Source organism: Olea europaea, chromosome 11 (genome assembly GCF_002742605.1).
Source record: "Olea europaea var. sylvestris chromosome 11, O_europaea_v1, whole genome shotgun sequence".
Lineage (NCBI taxonomy): Eukaryota > Viridiplantae > Streptophyta > Magnoliopsida > Lamiales > Oleaceae > Olea > Olea europaea.
Window position 1 is genome coordinate 11115936 of NC_036247.1, and position 20609 is coordinate 11136544.

The 20609-nt window shown below is 34.5% G+C and overlaps 1 protein-coding gene across 1 annotated transcript; it reads right to left on the reverse strand.

Annotated features, from left to right (window-relative positions):
- Positions 1 to 17682: 17682 nt before the first annotated feature.
- Positions 17683 to 20589, reverse strand: LOC111403374 (vignain-like). Its single transcript, XM_023031864.1, has 4 exons — positions 18897 to 20589; positions 18538 to 18770; positions 18314 to 18454; positions 17683 to 18110 (listed from the first exon to the last, which is right to left on the reverse strand). The coding sequence occupies exons 1-4, from the start codon at positions 19336 to 19338 to the stop codon at positions 17859 to 17861; spliced, it is 1068 nt and encodes a 355-aa protein (XP_022887632.1). The 5' UTR covers positions 19339 to 20589; the 3' UTR covers positions 17683 to 17858.
- Between the last annotated feature and the right edge of the window lie 20 nt (positions 20590 to 20609).

The window sequence follows — 20609 nt, forward strand, 5'->3', positions numbered from 1 at the left end:
AAGCATCACCCCATAGGAACTCTGATAAGGAAGAGTTTGCCAACATACATCGCACCATGTCAAGAAGTGTGCAATTTCTTATTTCCGCAACTCCATTTTGCTGAGGTGTACCAGGTTGAGCATCAATGCCACATTCCTGTAGGTATCTTGCAAAAAGTTCGGGGTTCTGTCTCGTTTCATCATATCTCCCATAATACTTACCACATCTATCAGAACGAACTACTTTGATCTTTTTCCCTTATTGAAACTCTACCTTTGCTTTGAAGGCTTTAAAGGCCTCCAAAGAATCAGACTTCTTAGGAATGAGCTCAACAAAATCATAATGGAAAAAATCGTCAATAAAAATGATGAAGTACTTGTAACCACCCATAGCTGGAGGAGTAAAAGGCCCACAAATGTCAGATTAATCAAAGTAATTCTGTGCACCTATCAACTTTGTTGTTTCTAACCTTGGTAGTCAACTTTTCCTTTATGCAGTTAACACAAGTGTCAAAGTCTGAGTAGTCAAGATCCTGCAGAATCCATCCTTTATCAATCTTTCTATTCATTGTCTAGAAATATGGCCTAATCGCTTGTGCCATAGAATCGAAGATTTTCATCCAATCTTGACATTTTTGTAGTAGCAACAGTATTAAGAAAAGAAGAAGAAAAAGCAAAAAAAGACACATCCACCAAATCAAATTTATAAAGATTAGCACATAAAATTTCATTTCCAATCAAAACATAGTCACGGTACAATATAACTTTTCCAGTTCCAAAAAGAAAATTGTAACTAGTTCTATCCAAAATAGACACAAATATTAAATTCCTCCTAATTGAAGGTATGTATGCAACTTCATACAACTCCAAAAAATGTCCAGTGGTAAGCTGTAATTTGACTGTCCCCAAAAATTCAACTTCAGTTCTTGTACCGTCTCCCATATATACATGGTGATCCACATTAGTTGGTTCTCTTCTGCTTGTCATCTCCTGCAAGGAATTGTTAACATGAATTGTACCACCAGTGTCTAACCACCAAGTATTAGAAGGCACGTCAACAATATTTGACTCCAGGCAAACATTCACTAAAAGATTACCTTTCTTTTCCATTCTGGCCTTGAGCTTCAGGCAATTTGCCTTCTTGTGCCCAAACTTCTGACAGTAATTGCATTTTCCTTTAAATCCCTCATTCTTGGGAACATTGGAAGCTAAGGGTGCTCCTTGTCCATTCTCTTTGTTGCCCGTGTTATGTTTCTTGAAGGGCTTATTATCATTGGTATTCTTTCGTAAATAAGTTTATCATGATTAGTCCCACAAGAGGTGAGTACATAGTCACTCTACACCATCAGTATTACAACAAGGTGATATAACCCACATTAACAAAAAATTATTCATCTTAAAAGAGATTATCCATTTTTTTCTCCAATTAACAAGTATGGAGTAATACCGCAAAATTCAGAAATGTTATTCCTTTCTTTTCTTTTCTTTTATCAGAATTGGAGCACTCGAAATTTCAAATCCCCTTCAATTCTAAATTGCTGATTTCTTGTAATCATAATATTATATGAAAGGGAAATCATGTTGTACAAAACTCCTCACAGAAAGAGAAAACTGGTTGCTGCCATATACTTTATTTCGAAACTTTGAAACATTTTAACTAAAATCCATAAATTTTAAGCCAAATCCATGAAGATAATCGAGAATAAGATGGCGAATGGTCTTTTAATTTAACCAAAAACTAGATCTGAAATTTCATCTCCCCATTTCCAAGATCTATGCACAATTTAAATTTCTCCATGAACAGATCAAATATATATATCACAGATATCTTCCCGTTCATTTTTTTTAATTGACTCTCTATGGTTTTGAGGAAGCAGAATCCTGTAATAATTGTACACACACTACCATCCAAAAGAAATCCACAGATCAATCTGGCTCTAGCTGCCGTCCAATAAATAATTGATAGGAAGATGTTTGAAGAAATATCTAAACTATGTCTCCATTATGGACAAAAAAAAAAAAAAACTGTTCTGCACGCATACATATACAGTGGTGCACAATAGTCATTGAAAAATAAATGGAACGACACAGCTATAAAAATGAAAAGTTTGCTCTGATACCAATTGCTAAACTTCAATAGATTTGATAATTTCTTCTCATAGTCATAGCATGTGATGAGCAATAATAAAAGAAAAACATATCTCCAAGGAATGGTAAAACTTGATTAGAAGCCATGAGAGATCAATGAAGAATCTGCAAATCAGATAGAAAACGAGGTAGGGAAGCTAGGGTTCTTTTGAATCCAATTTTTCAATCTTATTTACTATTCACACACCAAGGAGAGTTTATATATGTATATATAAAAATCTGAAAACCCTTTTGATGACCCACAAGCCCAATGGGTAGGCTTGGACAAGAAAGAAGAATGGACCAAGGGCCCAAAGCATGGCAAGTAATGCAATGTTGTCCATCCTCTAAACGACCCAAAAATGTCAATTGTCATTATATTATGTTAGTCCACAAAATTAATCCAACAAGGTATTGCCAAAGTAACCAATTCATAGCCTCGAGTGTGGAACCTACTATTAGTGGCTCAAGAAGTCCACTTTTTGGAGACGGGAAAGCATGGTGAATTGTGCATTTTAGCTCGAATATTCTTTGATAGCTGCCAAGTTTTGTAGATTTCTGACACAATTTCTCACAGGAACATGATCAATGAATGATTAAAATTTATATGCTTGAGAAAGATAAGCAATGGCTGATATGATTGAGGCATCTTTGGCACTATACATTGGTACTAGCAATTTCAGAGATATCTAAGAAATCACCAACTAAATTGTCTTCCTCCAAGTGATCAAACTATGTTGATTAAATCAGAAAAATAAAGGGCCACCTCTCTACTCCTGAGTACCATAAAGTAAGGAAAAATCCCTGATCAATAATCATCGATGTTGACAACCCAAAGAGGTGATATATGTTTAAAATGAGATCTATATGTTGGAGTTGGACATTACCTCTAAAAGCCAAGAAAAAGGAAATACCTTTTTTCCTTTTTAAGGAAGTACGCACTTGGTATTTCACTCTGTCCTCCCTCCTGGCTCTTACGAGTGCTAATTTTTCATCCTTGGTTAACTTCTTCCGTATGATAGCCTGAAAAGAACAAGCAATCTCATCACATGTGTCTTCAGTAGGACAAGTGAGATCTTATGAGAATAGAAAAGGAAAACATAGTTCTTATAGTCCAGTTGGTGATCTTGACCAAACTACACTCCTCCAAAATATTGGTGTGAAATTAAAAGTTCGGTTTTCCTACATTACAGAATAAGGATGACAAGGAAGAAACTTTTAATAGAACTCACCTCAAGTTTCGCAACATCAGCTCTCTCGATGCTAAGTTGGTTTCTGCTTGCAATCTTAAATCCATGCTGGGCCAAAACAATCTTGGTCTCCTCCTTAGTCTAATAATCAAAGAAAAGGAGAAAATTACAACAATGTAATAATATTTTCAACTCAACTAAGATTTGTTCTATACTTATCTAGGGCTAGGGTCTACTATCAAATATAAACTTAAGGAGACAAAAATTAAATAATTCATTCTTAACATAAAATAGAATAGGGACAGAGATAGAAAATGATGTTAAGATGGACTAAAATTTAGAAAAAAATGAACGAATGTACGCCACAAAAAATCGAGTTTCGGAGGTTATTCTCGCGATATTCACGATAAAAACTATACGACACTCAATAAAATTTAAAAAAAATATAGATTTCTTATTTTAAGATATTCCAATAAATCTTTGTATATTTTTAACAAATAGAAAATCAACGCTTACCTTAAAAATATAAACTAATCGAATCATAATATAAATAAGCAAAAATATATATTCACTAATGAAAATTTAAAAATTACTTAATGAGTACTCTTCTAGTAACTTTGACAGTCAATCTTCCCAAATAACTGAAAGTATGATCGAAGCACGCAATCAATTATATATCACGATAATCCATATGTTACTGTCTCAATATGTTATTTGGTGTCTTCATCGATCTTCTATATCACAACATTTCAAAGTGAGTAAAGAATCTCACAAAAAAAAAAAAAAATCAAATAAAAATTTCGAGGGTCAAAGAAATTAATTTTAATTCATGTCTATTTTTTGGCCAGTTTCTAGAATATACTCATATATAGATTATTTTATAAATAAATAAGTTTTAACAAATGTTCTTTTTTATTGTCAATATCAAATCTATAATAACTTATTTATTTTGATCATAGACCTATTTTATGGTCAAAATTAGTAATTTTTTAATAAGTATGAATAAGTAATAAATGAAAACATATGTAGAAATAAAAAATAATAATTACTTCTAAATTTAGAAAAATATGTAGTGTCTCTAACTACTAAAATAAGTAATTTACTTTTAGACCTAATCAATATATATTATCTAAAATAAAATATACTTAGTAATTATAACTAAATTTTAGTTAAACATGCATTAAATAGAATATCTAAGTTGACAATAAAATATTCATATTTCATGAATGTAATGAAAGGAATAATTAATAATTGTAGTGTCTTTAATACAAGTTGAATAATTGAACATTTGACTTGGGTTGAAATTCAAACTAAAGCCTAGAGTGGGGTTAATGATAATATTTGGGCCAAAATTCTACAATTTCTTCTTACTGGACTGTCAAAACTCTACAATTTTCTCTTAAGTTTTTATATGGGCTGGTTGCCAAAATTCTACAATTTTCTCTTAGAGGAAATTACACAGAGACCTGTTTTTAAAGTTTACATTTCATTAATCAAATTTTAAGTTTAAACTTTCATAAATCAGATTATAATTATTTATTAATAAATATATTATTAATAATCAATAGATTAGTTACCGTCATTTAGGCTACTGGGAGGTAGAGAATTTTTAAAATCAAAATTCATTATCTCTAATCTTCTATTTCCAGCAACAGAGAAACCGACTACCATTCTTCAACCAACACTACCAAGTTCGCCAGAGAGATTTCCTCATTTTTTGACGATATCACAGGTGTTTTTACTAAATCTCTCCTCCCTACTTCATTTATTCAAACACCTTATATTTTAATGCGAGAATTTATTAACCCTAACTCCTGACACATCCAAATCAAAAATGTTGTTAACAAATAATGTAGATCGAAAATCTCGTTTGGAGGGTGTAGGTTCCTCTCTATCTCAATAAGTTCGTACAGGTGCTGGTATGCACATTTACCCATTTGAGTATTTGGGGGATCATGATTACTTATTCACTTTTTGTGTGTGGAATGGCACGAGAAAGAAATAAAGGATAAGGGCATCTAATATTGAGCAAGATGGGCAGCATTTGCCTACCTTGGGTTTGGAATTAAAGGGGAGACTATGAAAACTTTATTCTCTTTGGTGTGCTTATATGCATTGCATAAAATTCTCGTCAAGTTAAATACTTCCTTAGGTTTGTTCTATCAAGGTTCCTAATTGACTCCAATTCTGTAGAGTTGAACAATAGTTCTTTTGGTCAAGTTTTGTGTTATAATTACAATAATTATTGACTTAATTACTAAAAATGGTTGGAAACAATAACTATTCAAGAGCGTTTATTGTGTTGACTATTCAAGAGAGTTTATTGTGTCATATCAAGGCTCTAGATTTGTACTTATTTCTGGAAAGGCTGCCCCTATCCTACCTTTGCTCCATACAAAAGTGAAAACTTGCACACCAACACCAGCCCTTATATTTCTAGCAGGTTGCTTGAGTGATTTGTATCGGTATTATCCTGGCACTGATCCCACCTTCATTCTTCCCAACAAGGAGGGAGAAAAAATTCAATGCCATATGGGAATCTCGTTCAGTTAATTGTAAGCGGGCTTGTAAAAGAGATTTTGGCTAACTAATCTGAAATGGTATAAAGCTACATGTAAATAATGTGTTATTGGCGCTTTCAAAACTATGTAGACTTGTGTAATAAGGATTGGCTGGTATTGTGTAATCTGGGGTGTAGGTAATTAGATTGGATTATTTTGTTAATAATAATTTGTATTGGTCCATCATTGCTTCTTGTACATTTTGCAGGTTGCTGAGTCAAAGAATTATGATCTAGAAACATCATCCTTAAAGCTCCAAATGAAGGAGTTGGGCCAGACGTTAAAGAGTGCATTTGGACATGAAATTTGGTACAAACGGAAAGGATGAGGATCCCTCGAGAAATTCATCTTTTAACAATCATACAAATTTTGTCTATTCGTTGCCATAATGCTTGTAGTTAGTTTAGACAGAAAAAAGAGCATGTCCCTCACTGGTGGGTGACATTGGAGTGAAAAAATTAAGTGTGGGAAGGATTTTTCTCTCTTTTGGCATAGCATGTCATGGTCGCGGCTTTACCTAATCTGTGAAATTGAAGGGTCATAAAATTGAGTAAAAGATAAGCTAGGATGCTGGAACATGAAAAAATTCACCTATAATAGAAGTACCAATTCGAGTTTAAAAGATTTGAGCAAACCCACAAAGACAAGGAAAAAAAGGGAACTGAATGATTAATGTATTCAAATTTTTTTTTTTAAATTATTAGCTTGAGAGAGATATAGTTGATGTACTATATGGTTGAAACATTTAATATGTGTGAATATGAATTTATTTTGTTTAGGTTTATAAGTTTATTTAGTTTGTTCACGTTGCTGTTGATTTTTTGGACGTGTAAGTTTCTTGTCATTTATGCATGTCATATGAGATCTTTTCCTATCATTTAAACCAGTCATTAGTTATGTCATGTTGCTAAAAAATGTTATCCGCCACAAGTCGCAGGTTACTCGATACACGTCACCTATAATTGGTCACAAGTTAAATCAGATGTAAATGGTGACATATTACAATTAGAGATATATCTGGTTACATGTCTCAGATCACTACTCCTAGGCCATGGGTCATTGGTCATGGATGAAAAATTGTCACTTGTCATTTGTTACAAGTTATAATTTAGTTGTGAAAGTTCAATGTGCACTTGTTACTTGTCACATGTCACTAGTCTTTATACAATTGTTAGAGTTCATTGATTAATACTCACATGTCACAGGTACCAGTTCACAGGCCACATATCATTGTGCTTAGGTCACAATATCCACAAGTCACAAATCAAATAAAATTGGTCACTGATTACTTCTTTATATTCACAGGTCACAGGTTATAGTTCACAAATCACTTGTCACAGGTAACAGTTCACATGTTACAAGTCATGCACAGGTCACCGATCATATTGAATAGATCACATATTATTGTCAATAGGTCACAAATCAAAATAAATTGGTTATAGATCAGATGTTACAAGTCATTGTGCACCGATATCAAATCAAAAATTCAAAAAGTTTTGATATTAAATAAGTCATGACTTGTAAAATTTATGATTTATGATCGAGAAGATATATATATATATATCCGCAATTCATTTAGTTCACTCGTGTTGTTGGTGAAATTTTATACATATGAGAAACTAGACATATTTCTGATTACAACTCGTAGGTCACTAGTTATAGGTAACATGTCATTGTCACATGTCACAACTAGACATATATCCAATTACAGATCCCAAGTCACTGGTCATATGTCACATGTTATTGGTCACAGGTCAAATTCTGCATTGTTTACAAGTCACACCTAGAAATATATTTGGTTACAACTACGGGATCACATTGATCTTATTCAGTCACAAACCACACAATGTCACAATTACGTCAAAGACATAATTGTAGGTCACGTTTACAAATTTAATAAGACGTTTTTATATGTCATATATTATCAAATTAATTGATTACATTCACACATTTAATAGGTCAGAAAATAAATTATCCAGTTAACTAGTTAAATATACTATTCACCTTACCCTATCCTACTCCACCACAGTCAACACCACCAATAACCACCGCCACCACCATCTCACAATTAAATTAATTAATTACCAATATCATTAGAAAATCAAATAAATGAATTTAGTTTTATTACCACCACAAAAAAACTCATGAAATTCCGAATTCGTCCTTTTCTTCTCCAGCCTATCCTTTCCATGTATGCACTGTTCAATCGGCTTTTTTCCCCAATTTTTAATGAACTTGGTGTCTGTATATATGGGACCATATAGTTATATAGACGCAATAAGCTGCACACGGGAATCACACCCACTGGATTAATTTGATTCCGAACAAATAATTGTATGATTAATATAGTATATTGGCTTTTCCAAGAATCTACTTGGGACTTCTTCACGAGCAAGCTGTTTCCAACAAATGAAGTTCCAAAGTCTTTCATGTTCTGATGTTCATCATTCAAAAAAATGGATGAAGAAAAATCAAATCAACAAATTTGATACATGGATTGAATTCGTCAAGGTTGGCTGAAATCGTCGTATTATGAGAAGAGATTGACTCTGACGCCGTCATCGACAATAAAAACCTTATCAAAATTCATGAATTCATTCGACCATTGACTTGATCCCTATATTTGACAGGGAGGAAGGCCGGGAGGGGGGGGGGAGAGAGAGAGCAAAATGTTTTTTATTTTATTTTATTTTTTATTTATGACCTGAATTTTGAAATAATTCCTCAAGTTTGTCAATATTGAAAGTGGATTCTCAAAGTATAGTATCTATGAAATTTTCCCTTTCTCTTATGTTTTTATATGAGCAGGGGAGCTGTGCTGTTGTTTTTCTATGAGCAGGGGAGCTGTGCTGTGCTGCAGCCCAGCACAGCCCTCCATCACCTCCGCATGGAGGCATCCATAGCCAGATTCATCTGCCAATACAAAGATTGATTAACACTAAAAAGAAACATACCTTAAGCTCTTTTATTCTTTGGAAGTCCTCATTAGAAAGAATACCGTCATTTATGTTCTTGGCAGCATCTCCCACCTTTTCTCCAGCTAATTTCTTAAAAGCACAAAGACTTTTACATGTAGCATTTATTTATTCATCAAAAGCAGAAAACTTCCTCTTCTGCGCTTTAGATTTCTTGTCCTTTGCAATTCTATCATCATATTCCTGTAAACTGGTAGAATTCTCCTTGAGCTCCTCATCCTCATCACTCTCGCATTCGTCACTAATGTCATCAGCCTAATTAGTTGCTTTATTATAATCATCGTTATCACACACTTCTTTACCCTCTTGTACATAATCATCACCCCTGTCGCTGTCAGTTACAAAGTCACCATCACTGGATCCACCGGATTCACATTGAGAATCACCTTCTTCAACAGGGCCAGCATCATCATCATTTTCACTGAAAGAGTGGGTCTCTCCTATCTTTTCCGCCATCCTTCTCTAATTCTATCACAATATATAACGCAAAACTATTTTAAGTAATGGTTTGAAAAACTAAAATGCCACACTCTTTGCAACTATTGCGCAATTAAATATTACAATGTGTGTGTGTGTGTGTTAGAGCATTGATATTCGATTTTCAGCTGATCTTAATGATTTTTGTTCCTTCTTTTTCAGGGTGCTGTTAATTGTAATCTGTTTAATGAGGACTCTGTGTCCAAATTGCTGGACAGAAGGTGGCCACTGAGTAGAGCCGGCCTTGAGATTTTGAGTGCCTTGTGCGAGATTTTAAAATGGTGCCCCCTTCAAGTAACTAAACATATATTAAAAAAATATTTCAATATTACTATTTTATTGCAAAAATATGATACACACACACATATACATGAACAAGAAAAACATAAATAAAGCTTAAAAGTATCTCTCGAACTTCATCAAAATTCATATATCATCAACAAAGAACCATCCAAACTACTAACCTCTTCATGCAATTCCATATATATAAATAAATAAATAAATAACTATATATATATATATATATCAAGTGTAAAGTTTGAAATGCAACAAATCATGTAAAAATATTTCTTCTCGCGTTTTTAGAAGCAAACTCACTAATTAAACTTTCGAAATCAATATTTTCTTGAAAGTCTTGCTCAATAGATATCAAAACTAATACATTCAATCATTCTTGTAACATGGTTGATCGCAAATACGATTTTAATAACTTCAATTTTGAAAAACTTCTTTTAGCAGATGCAATAGTAACGAGAATTGTCAATAATGTTCTATAAGCAATACATGTATTTGGAAATATATCAAACGCCGTCTTTATTTTTTTGGTAAAAAATTTCGCAAAACTTTTAAATCTTGAAATAAATTTTCGCCATCAAGACTGCAAAAATTTACATGTCTTAAAACAATATCAAGATTATCACAACATGCTTTCAAATTAACATTATCCAATGAGTTTAACTTGTTAGAAGAAAATAGAAATCCAAATTTTTTTCATATGAATTGAATTGATCAAACCTTCATTCAAGTGATCAAATTGTCTAATCTACTATATAAAAGAAATAATTGGACCTGAAAGAATATCGATGTGATTGTGCATCATCTACAGTAGCATTTTCATCTACTATATAAAAGAAATAATTGGTTTCTCTATTCTCTGCCTCAATTATTTTTGAGGCAATTGGAAAATAAGGTTGGTTTCTTTAATTCTTTTCTCCAAAAGACGATTGGAAAAGACGATTGCTCAATTTTTCTTTCTTCTCTTAGTTCTCTGACCGACCTTATCTCTTTTCGACTTTACCCTTTTCCCTCACATTATTTAAGGTAGGAATACTATTTAAGAATATTATATTCAAGGAAATTATAATTAGTTAGTCAAATTATTTTTAATTTTAATATCTTAGGCATAATAATAAAAATTTTATATTTTAAATATTTAATTATAAATAAATATACAACTACAAAAAAAAAAAAAAAAATTTGTGCCCCTACAATTTTGAGGCCCTGTGCGGTCGCTCAATTTGTGCATTCTCAAGGTCGCCTCTAGTATTGAGCAGCCCAGAACCCAAGAATCACCAAATAGTACTTTTGATCAATGGAAATGTGAATTATATGGAACCATTTTCTTTCTGTAATAATATGCATCCATGTTTGGGTGAAGGTACAGTAGAAAGAACCAACATCTTCCATCGTTTTGAATTGTGAGGATGATTTGCTACATCTGTTGACGAAGGGTAACAAGGTGAGGAAGTTAGATGCGCTGCTTCCCCTCCTTCAAGATAATTTTGTAACTGATGTCGTAAGATAGCATTCTCCTTTATTTTTAACCTGAAAATATGTTGAAATCTTAGAATCCTAAAAGCCTTTCTGTTGGGTATATTGGCCCAAAAACCACAAACAATCAAAAAATAGTAAAAGACAATGCGAGAAAAATAATCAAACACAAGGATTGTTCACCAATTCAACCAAACATGGCCTAATCTGAGGGCTCAGACGTAAGCCTGTTATTAGCAAGAAACCTTCAAGAGCGAATGTACAATCAAATTGGATAAACAAAATCAAACTTACAAATGGTCATTGATCCGCAAGGATCTCGCAATAACAAAAAAAAACCTAGTCTACACGACTAGATAGATCCTTACCAAGAACTCAGTACAGATTTATCAGCCACAAACTATGCCTAAAACACTGCACTGAACATTCTACCATCAACGGATAAGCACAAATATTATTACAAAATCTACTAAAAATCATCAGATTTGAAAGAAGAAGAAGAACAGTAGATGATAGAGAGAGAAACTCAAGAGACTCAAAACCAAAAATGACAGAATGAATGAGAAGAGTCTCAAAGAAGTCTATAAAACCAATAATTTGGAAGACCAAATCTCAACCATCATATTTGATCACCGGCGCACGGTGATCCAAAAGAAGCACAACTCACGTGACAAAGGTATAAACCAATATACGAGTGCCAACAATCCAGACGGGTGCAAGTGGGATAAAATCGCATTTTAGCTTATGAAAATGTGGTTTGAGAAACACAACTTCACAATTCTTCACCTTGGTTCTCAAATCGTACACATACTCTCTTGTTGCTATAATGCTAGTGATGACACCATACCCTACATCATCGCCTAAATACTTGCACAAAAAAAATTAACCTGTATCAATATTAAGCAGCGATAGACAACATCTAAATTTATTAACAGTCAGTATTTTAATGCCCATATCAACAGCGTTAAAGTCAGTATGAATTTTCTCAAGAACCATTTCGCCTGATGAAAGTTTTTCTCTTTTGAAATGGTATTTCACCTCAATGTGTTTTGACCTTTCATGATAGACAGGATTCTTACTTAAAAGTAGAGCACTTTGACTATCAGTTAATATCATAGGTGAAGTATTTAGAAAATTCAGTTCAGTTAGGATTCCTTTAAGCCATATGCATTCTTTTACACATTCAGCAATTGCCACATATTCAGCTTCAGTGCCGGACAAAAGTTACAACTGATTGAAGTTGACACTTCCAAGTAATACAATTATCACCTAGTATAAAAAAGAAGACAGTTGTTGACTTTCTTCGATCTTTATCTCCAGCAAAATAGTCCATATAACCTTTAAGAGTTAATGGTTCTAATCCCCTTTTAAACACTAATCCTACACTTAGTGTCCTTGATATGTATCTAAGCAGCAACTTTGACCCAGTCCAGTGAGGTTTCCTAGGGTTTGCCATAAATCTACTTAAAAAACTAATTGAATATGCTAAATCTGGACGTGTTGTGATTATTGAAAACATAATAGATCCAGTAGCGTTGAGATATGGGATATTTGTCAAATCTTTAATTTCAAATTCGGTTTTATGGCACTGGGCAAAAGAGAGATTCATATGGGTAGCAAGAGGAACATTGATGGACTTAGCTTCTTTCATGCCAAACTTAGTTATTACTTTGTGCTGGTATTGTTCTTGTGATATTGTTAACATATTTTCTTGCCCGTTTCTCTTTATCACCATTCCTAGAATTTTCTTGGCATTCCTTAAGTCCTTCATGTCAAATTTAGGCTTTAATAGATTTTTCAGCCTCATTATTTCAGTTTTACTGGGGCTGGCCAAGAGCATATCATCTACATACAGGAGTAGTTATGTTTCAATGTCGGTTTTGGAGTTATTGTAGTATAAGTAATGATCATATTCACTTCTTCTAAAACCAATTTTCAAAACGTATGTGTCAAACCTTATATATCACTATCTTGGACTTTGTTTGAGTCCATACAAAGATTTTTGCAATTTACAAACAAAATCAGATTTTCCTTTTTCTTCGAAACCTTGTGGTTGACACATATAAATGTCATCTTCCAGTTCCCCATGTAAAAAGACAATTTTGACGTCTAATTGTTCCAGTTCCCAATCAAATTGAACAACTAGAGCAAGTATTAGTCTTATTATTTTATATTTGATTACAGGTGAAAAAATTTCGTTGTAATCAACTCCTTCTCTTTGAGTGAACCCTTTGGCTATAAGCCTTGCTTTATACCTTAAAGGATTGAAATCCCTTCTTTCAGCTTAAAGATTCAGTTACATTGAACCACTTTTGATTCTTTGGCTTCTTTACAAGTTTCCATGTTTCATTTTCAAGAAGGGATTTCATTTCTTCTCTCATAGCTTTTTTCCAATTTTGTGACTTAGTTCTGTTCATAGCTTTTTCATAAGATAAGGGTTCAGCATGTTCTAAGTTTTCACTAGAGATAAGAGCAAATTCTGTTAGATTATTTGTTTCATACCTTGCGTTAGGTTTAATCTGTCTCCTTTCCCTATCTCTCACTAATTGATAATCATGGGTACTAGCTTCATTTCCTGGATTACTAGATGCCACATTTTCAGCTTCAGTTTGGGTGGATTATCTTCACCTTCATCAGTGTTTTCTACACTTTCACTATGCTGTACAGGTTCTCATTTAGTTATTTCAGATTGGTTATTACTTAGTCTTGTCAACTTCACCTCATTTTGGGAAGTACCCTTTTTAGGCAGATGTGATTTATTAATTTTATTCTTCAGGCATGGCATCTCGATTCATTAAACACCACATTTTTGCTGTTAAGGATCTTATTCCCTTAATACCAAGTACCCATAACTTGTACCCTTTAGCCCCTTCAGGGCATCCAAGCATAACACACTTGGTAGCCTTGGGATCTAATTTTTCCTCAATCTGATGTGTATATGCAGCACATCCAAAGACTTTTATATGTGACAGATTTGGTGGTTTTCCAATCCATAGTTCCCGTGGAGTTTTAAACTCTACAGAACTACAAGGTGGCCTATTTATTAGGTAGGCAGTAGTGCATAAAGCTTCTACCCATAACCCTTTTGCAAGCCCAGAATTGATCAGCATACATATTACCTTATTCATAAGAGTTCTATTCATTCTCTCAGCAACTTCATTTCGTTGGGATGTATGCTTAACAATTCTATGTCTAATTATTCATTCTTACTTGCACAAATTATCAACTTCAGTGTTACAAAATTCCAACCCATTATCTATCATTAAGGTTTTCAATTTCTTGTCCAGTTGGTTTTCAACCATCTTTAACCACAATCTGAATTTTTGAAAAATTTCAATTTTGGATTTTAAAGGGTAAGTCCAGACTTTCTAGAATAATCATCAATTATAGAGAGAAAGTATTTATTCCCACCAAATGTTGGGTGGCTTTTTGAGCCCCATAAATCTACATGGACATAGTCTAATGGTCTATTTGTTGTGTGAATGATTTGAATCTTTTATTCTGTGAATGATTTTCCCTTTTTTCAGTTCTCCCTCTCACAAATAAACTCTCCTCCCTTGAATTGGGTCTTGATTCTTTCTTAACTTACGATTGTTTGTGTTAGTGCATCTCTTGAGTATTTTATAGTATTTCTAATGTCCTTATAAGAATCAGGTAAAGAGTTTAGAAGGATCACTGCAAGATCCTCATCTTCAAATTTTTTTATCATTATGAGCAAGACTCTTCACGACTATGCTAAAATCACTCATATTGGCCTTTAGGTTTTTCCGGTCGTCCATTTTAAAACTAAACAGTTTTTCCAGAAGGTAAATTTTATTTTATAAAGTCTTGGTCAAGAACAGGTTGTCTAAAGCTGTCCATAAGTCCCTAACAATTTTGGATTCCTCTACTTGCCTTACTATATTATCAGATAAGTGCAGGATAATCGAACTATAAGCTATCTCATTCATTTCAAGAATCTCATCAGATTTGGCTTTAAGTTCAGTAGAATATGTATTAGGGTCATCCAAGGCTTTAGCAATCCTTTGTTGGACCAATATGGCCTTCATTTTCTGCTTCCAAATGGAGTAATTTTCCTTTCCATCGAATTGTGACAATTGGACATTCGAACCCATCGAGGGTTCTGTAAAAGAGTGATTACTACTGGAAGACATGAGTGATAACACAATATGTGGTCACTCAAGTGCAAAAAACTTCCTAGCAGTTTAAGGAAAGATTGATGACAAAATGAAACACTATTCTAGCATGCACAGGCCAAGATAGTATTTCAGACAATCAGGATGTTGTTAATACGGGGTTACTGAATAGGTATAACAAGATGATGCATAACAAATCCTACACATACTCCTATTTCAAATTTGATTAATAATACAGAGTATTCAGTTATTGGCAATTAATCAACAAATCAATGAGCATGTTAAATCTTTACGCTAGCTCATACAGTAGTAGTCAAGGGAGGATCTCACCCAGCACACTGTTGAATAACAGTGCAATCAAAAATTTGAAAATCTCCCTATTACTTGCAAGAGATTGAATCGGCCAAGAGCTGACCAAACCAAGAAAATTCCTTAACCTTCACACTTAAAGAAAAATGTTAGAAACTTTAACCTCCTGTTCGGGTCTATTCAGATCCGAACATAATACAATGAAAAAGGGTTAAAGAAACAAGAAACCAGACTTCAGAATAACGAAATCTCTAATAATAATAATAATAATAATAATAATAATAATAATAATTATAAAGACCTCCTCAAGTCTCTTATCTTTAGAACAAAGATTTTTTTTAAACCCAGATGCCTCAAGAACCAGCTCTGATACCAAATTTGTTGGGTATACTGACCCAAAGACCACAAACAATCGAAAAATAGTAAAAGACAGTGCAAGAAAAATAATCAAATACAATGATTGTTCACCCAATTCAGTCAAACACGACCTAATTTGGTAGGCTTAGAGGTAAACCCGTCACTAGCAAGAAACCTTCAAGAGAAAGTGTACAATCAGATCGAGTAAACCAAATCAGACCTACAAATAGTCATCGATCTCAAGGATCTCGCAATAACAAAAAAAATCTAGCCAACACGACTAGACAAATCCTTGTCAAGAACTCGCTACGAATTTACCAGCCACAAACTAGACCAAAAACACTGCACTAAACATTCTACCATCATCAGATAACCACAAATATTATTACAAAATCCACTGAGAATCACCACATCTGAAAGAAGAAGAAGAACAATAGACGATAGAGACAGAAACTCAAGAGATTCAAAACCAAAAATGACAAAATGGATGAGAAGAGTTTCAAAGAAGTCTCTAAAACCAATAATTTGGAAGACCAAATCTCAGCCATCAGATTTGATCGACGGCCCACAGTAATCAAAAAGAAGCACAACTCGCGTGACAAAGATATCAACCAATACACGAGTGCCAACTGTCCAGGCGGGTAAAAGTGGGATAACATCGCGTTTCAACTTATAAAAGTGTGGTTTGAGAAACACAACTTCACACTTTCAAAACTAAATAGTATCTTATTTGAACGTGCCTAGGTTGCATGTGAAGGTTGCCAAAATTCTCATGCTACTGCTGTTGGTATGTCAGTCACATTTAAAAATAGAATAACAAAGGCATGTTGTCGTGTTCTTCAGATTTGGCAATATACTAAAGGGGGAAGTTGAAGCATGCCAAAGAATTGCCCAGCAAACTGGTTTTCTGGTGGATCCCACTTATACTTTAGCTGCATTGGATCTAACAACACAATAAAGCCAAAATGCTTCAGAAGACGCAAAAGTGGTTCTTCATACAGTAGGCATTTTAAGAATGTTCGGGTTGGGCCAGCGATACATATCTTACTTTCAAATGCCCAANGCAAAAGTGGTTCTTCATACAGTAGGCATTTTAAGAATGTTCGGGTTGGGCCAGCGATACATATCTTACTTTCAAATGCCCAAAGGTGGAATATCAAGCCCCTTGTAAATTACTAAGCGTTGAAAACTCTTAATATTGTATGCCTAGGGAAATTTCAACGAAATGCAATGTAGGATTGTATTCTTGCATGAGTTTCAGTCAAAGAACTTATCTGCAATATCGCAAGATGAATTTGAAAATAGCTTTGGAATATTTTTTCGGAAGGCAATGCAATAAGGTCAAACATTACTTCGAGTAATTGATTAAACAGTCAATGAAGCTAGACGTGTTTGAAAATAAGTGAAAACTATTACATTATAAGAATTTGTGAACTTGAATTATGAACTGTGTCATTTCCTTGTTCTGATTGAAACTTTGAGTTTCAACTTTCCTCAATCAAGCAGAATCCCACCAGTATTATTCCCTGCTGACTTGTTAGGTAAGGTGGACCATACAAAATTGGTTCGAAAGAAGAAAAATAAGTTAAAATTTTCCATAGTATACGCTACAATCCTTTCTAATGCAGTGTATCAATATGCCATACATGGCATATCCCAAGGTGGCACGCTTGTTATTTGTGAAGCGCAAGTGTGAGCTATGAGAGGCTAGAGACGAAGAATCATGAAGGATACACAATTAAAGAAGATATTTCATAATTTATCCACGTCTGCATTCATTGTGATTTGATGACATGAAGTCTCTTAGAAAGCCATTCATATTTATTTTAATTTTAAATGCATCTCTTTCTAAACATACTTTGAAAAGATTCACTGAGACAATCATAGAGCTTACAGATGAAATCTATGAATCTACTAGGATATAGGACCTTGACATGTAATTGAGCAGAAATATGTCTTCTAGATATGTCCCTAAATCTAGAGTTCATCCTTTGGTGGTTTCGGGTTGTCTGCAGATGACTTGATGGGATAAGAGGCATCCATGGCTATGCCACATAGTCCCTCCTCAGCATCTATATCACGTTGCATCCTAATGAAACCCTGTTCTCCCCATTCGGTCCCCCATGAATTCTTCACTATCCAGTATTTAGTCCCATCAAGCGTTGTTCCATATCCAACGACCGCTACCCCGTGGTTTAGCTCTGTGCCACAGTCTCCAGTAAAAACTCCCTGCAGTAGTAGAATATGGTTTACACATCACAAGGAATTAAGGTGAGTAATATGTAGTCCTAGTTCCTTGAATTTCTTCACAGGCTGGATTAATTATAGATCAAGGGAGAGGATGGACGCAGGGAAGGGTAAAGGAATAGAACTCACAATCTGAACCAGAGGCCTCGAGGCCCCTGAATAGATTTAAGGTTGTGAAGTTGTACCTCGGAGTAGAATTGCATGTCGGAACTACCAGCTTCAATTGCAACAGATACCGGCTGGTTTGCAACAGCTTTCATCAATGCGTTCTCGTTGTTCTCAGGTACGTTTTCATGCCCATCAATTATCACTGCAGGCAAATTCATCTAAAAAACCCAAGCAGAAGAAGAAAAGCATGCATTAGGCATCTGTTTCATCTATAAATTTACCAAGACAATTATTCTTCTACCTTGGCAGAATCACAGTTCCCGTCTCTGGCTCTGTAGGGATATATTCTCTCAGTCGTCAGCCCACCATGTTTCTTAATGAAATCAAATGCATTTTCCATGAGTCCTCCATTGCAGCCTTCATTGTCCATTTCACAATCGACCAGCTCTTGTTCAGACAAAGACACTAATTGACCACTTTTAATCTTGTTGATCCCCTCGACTCCAACCACAGCAGAAAACGCCCAACAACTGCCTGTGAAATAAACCAAATATAGAACGACTCAACCATGTTTCAAGATGAAAAATTCTGCAATATGACTGGAAATTTTCATGTATAATATAATTCAGAATCTTTAGTTATTATTGACAGAAAACTCACCACAATTGCCTTGATCCTTGATACCAGTGACAGCTCCTTTTTTTCGCCAATCAATGGACGCTGGCAGGTTCTCAGCTTTTCCGTGCATGAATCCTGTCACACCCCTACTGCCTCGAAGCATCCGGTAGTGTCTTATCTTAGAACTGAAATAATTCTGGAATTCATGGCTGGTCATATCAGCAAACTTGTTGAGTTTCAACTTGTATGGCCTGTCCATCTGGTTCACCTTGTGAATGTGCAGGACATTCGCCTTGAACACGTTGAAACGCTTTCTTTTCTCGGTGAGGTCCCTAGACACTGTGTGGTAGCTTCTCCACCGTTCGTACAAGTCCCATAAGCGCTCATCAGAAGACAGGTCTTTTTCTGTGAACTCTAAGCTCTTCGCAAGGCCAAAAACTATAGCCAATAACAGAGAAACCATAGAAACCCTCCTGATTCCCATGATCCCGAAGGTAAAATCTCGTTGTCTGAAGCCTTCTCAGGTCAAGGATACCTACAGAAGTAAGTTATTATAGAGATCATGGTACCTTGCAGAAGAACTTCTTGCATCATTGTTAGTTCATATTTTGTATCTTTTGCTGAAATTAAGGAAAAAAGTTGTTTCCTACTGAGGATTAGTGTACTATTATTAGAGGTGACATTTGTAGAGACATGCCTATTATGCCATGGCTGTTTATCTTTTATCGAAGGTGACAATTTGGCTTGCATGGCCCAACACGATTTCTTTCAGGTTTCTCCCTACTTTGAACGCAAAAGCTTGAAAACCTATCCGCAGCCATTGTCAACGTGTCCATCGGTTGATTTTACACGTTGATGTGTCTCGAGTTCTCTCTTGGATGAGCGTCCATCTATGTTAAAAGAGTTGTAAGGTTTCCACTTCATCCAAGCAAAAATTTGCAGAAGTACGATTTGTGAACTATTCCATTAACGTATCAGTTCACTTCAAAATTCTTAGATTTTGAAGTCTGTTCTGAGTGAGCAAAAGAAGCGCAAGAACTTTTCTTTTCCATAAAAGTGAAAACTGACGACGACTGGGCAGAGTACTGTGATATCTGTAATCTGCTTTGCTAAATTCTTTGAATTGTTTTGTGATTATTATTTAAAGTTAATAGCATCACTGACAATTAGATAACCTAATACACAAATTTTGATTAGCGAGTACACGTTAAACTTAACATCAGAACGCTGATAACACATATAGGCAGGGATGGATCTTGATGGCTCAACCCATGAAATGCACTCATCGGTAGGCAGAATCAAACTCTAACGAGCAAATAAGATAGAAATCATAATAGAAATAAACCAGCCAAAATATTATCCAGAGAAATGAAACCAGCGATCCTGGACCATGCAAGTTTCTGCATAGCGCAAAAAGCATCTATCATTAGACCAAAAAATTTCATAATTCAAACAAGGCCAGAAATGGAGTTTTTCATCATACTAAATATTTAAAAGCAACTGCAGAAAATAGCAATTGAAAATACTGTGTGGATGAAACCAAAACCAGCGGCCAAGAAACGTACAAATCAAGGTACAATCGACTATAAATTCAATTACAAAGTCGTGCTTTATCTGGTTTATGTCAAGCATAATGGTTACAACCTGAGAAGAGATGCCCATACAAGTGACACCAGTGAATCTGGACCAAGCAAGTCTATCATGTGTGAAGCACCAACTTTCGGACCAAAAAAAAAAAAAAAAATGAAAAAAAAA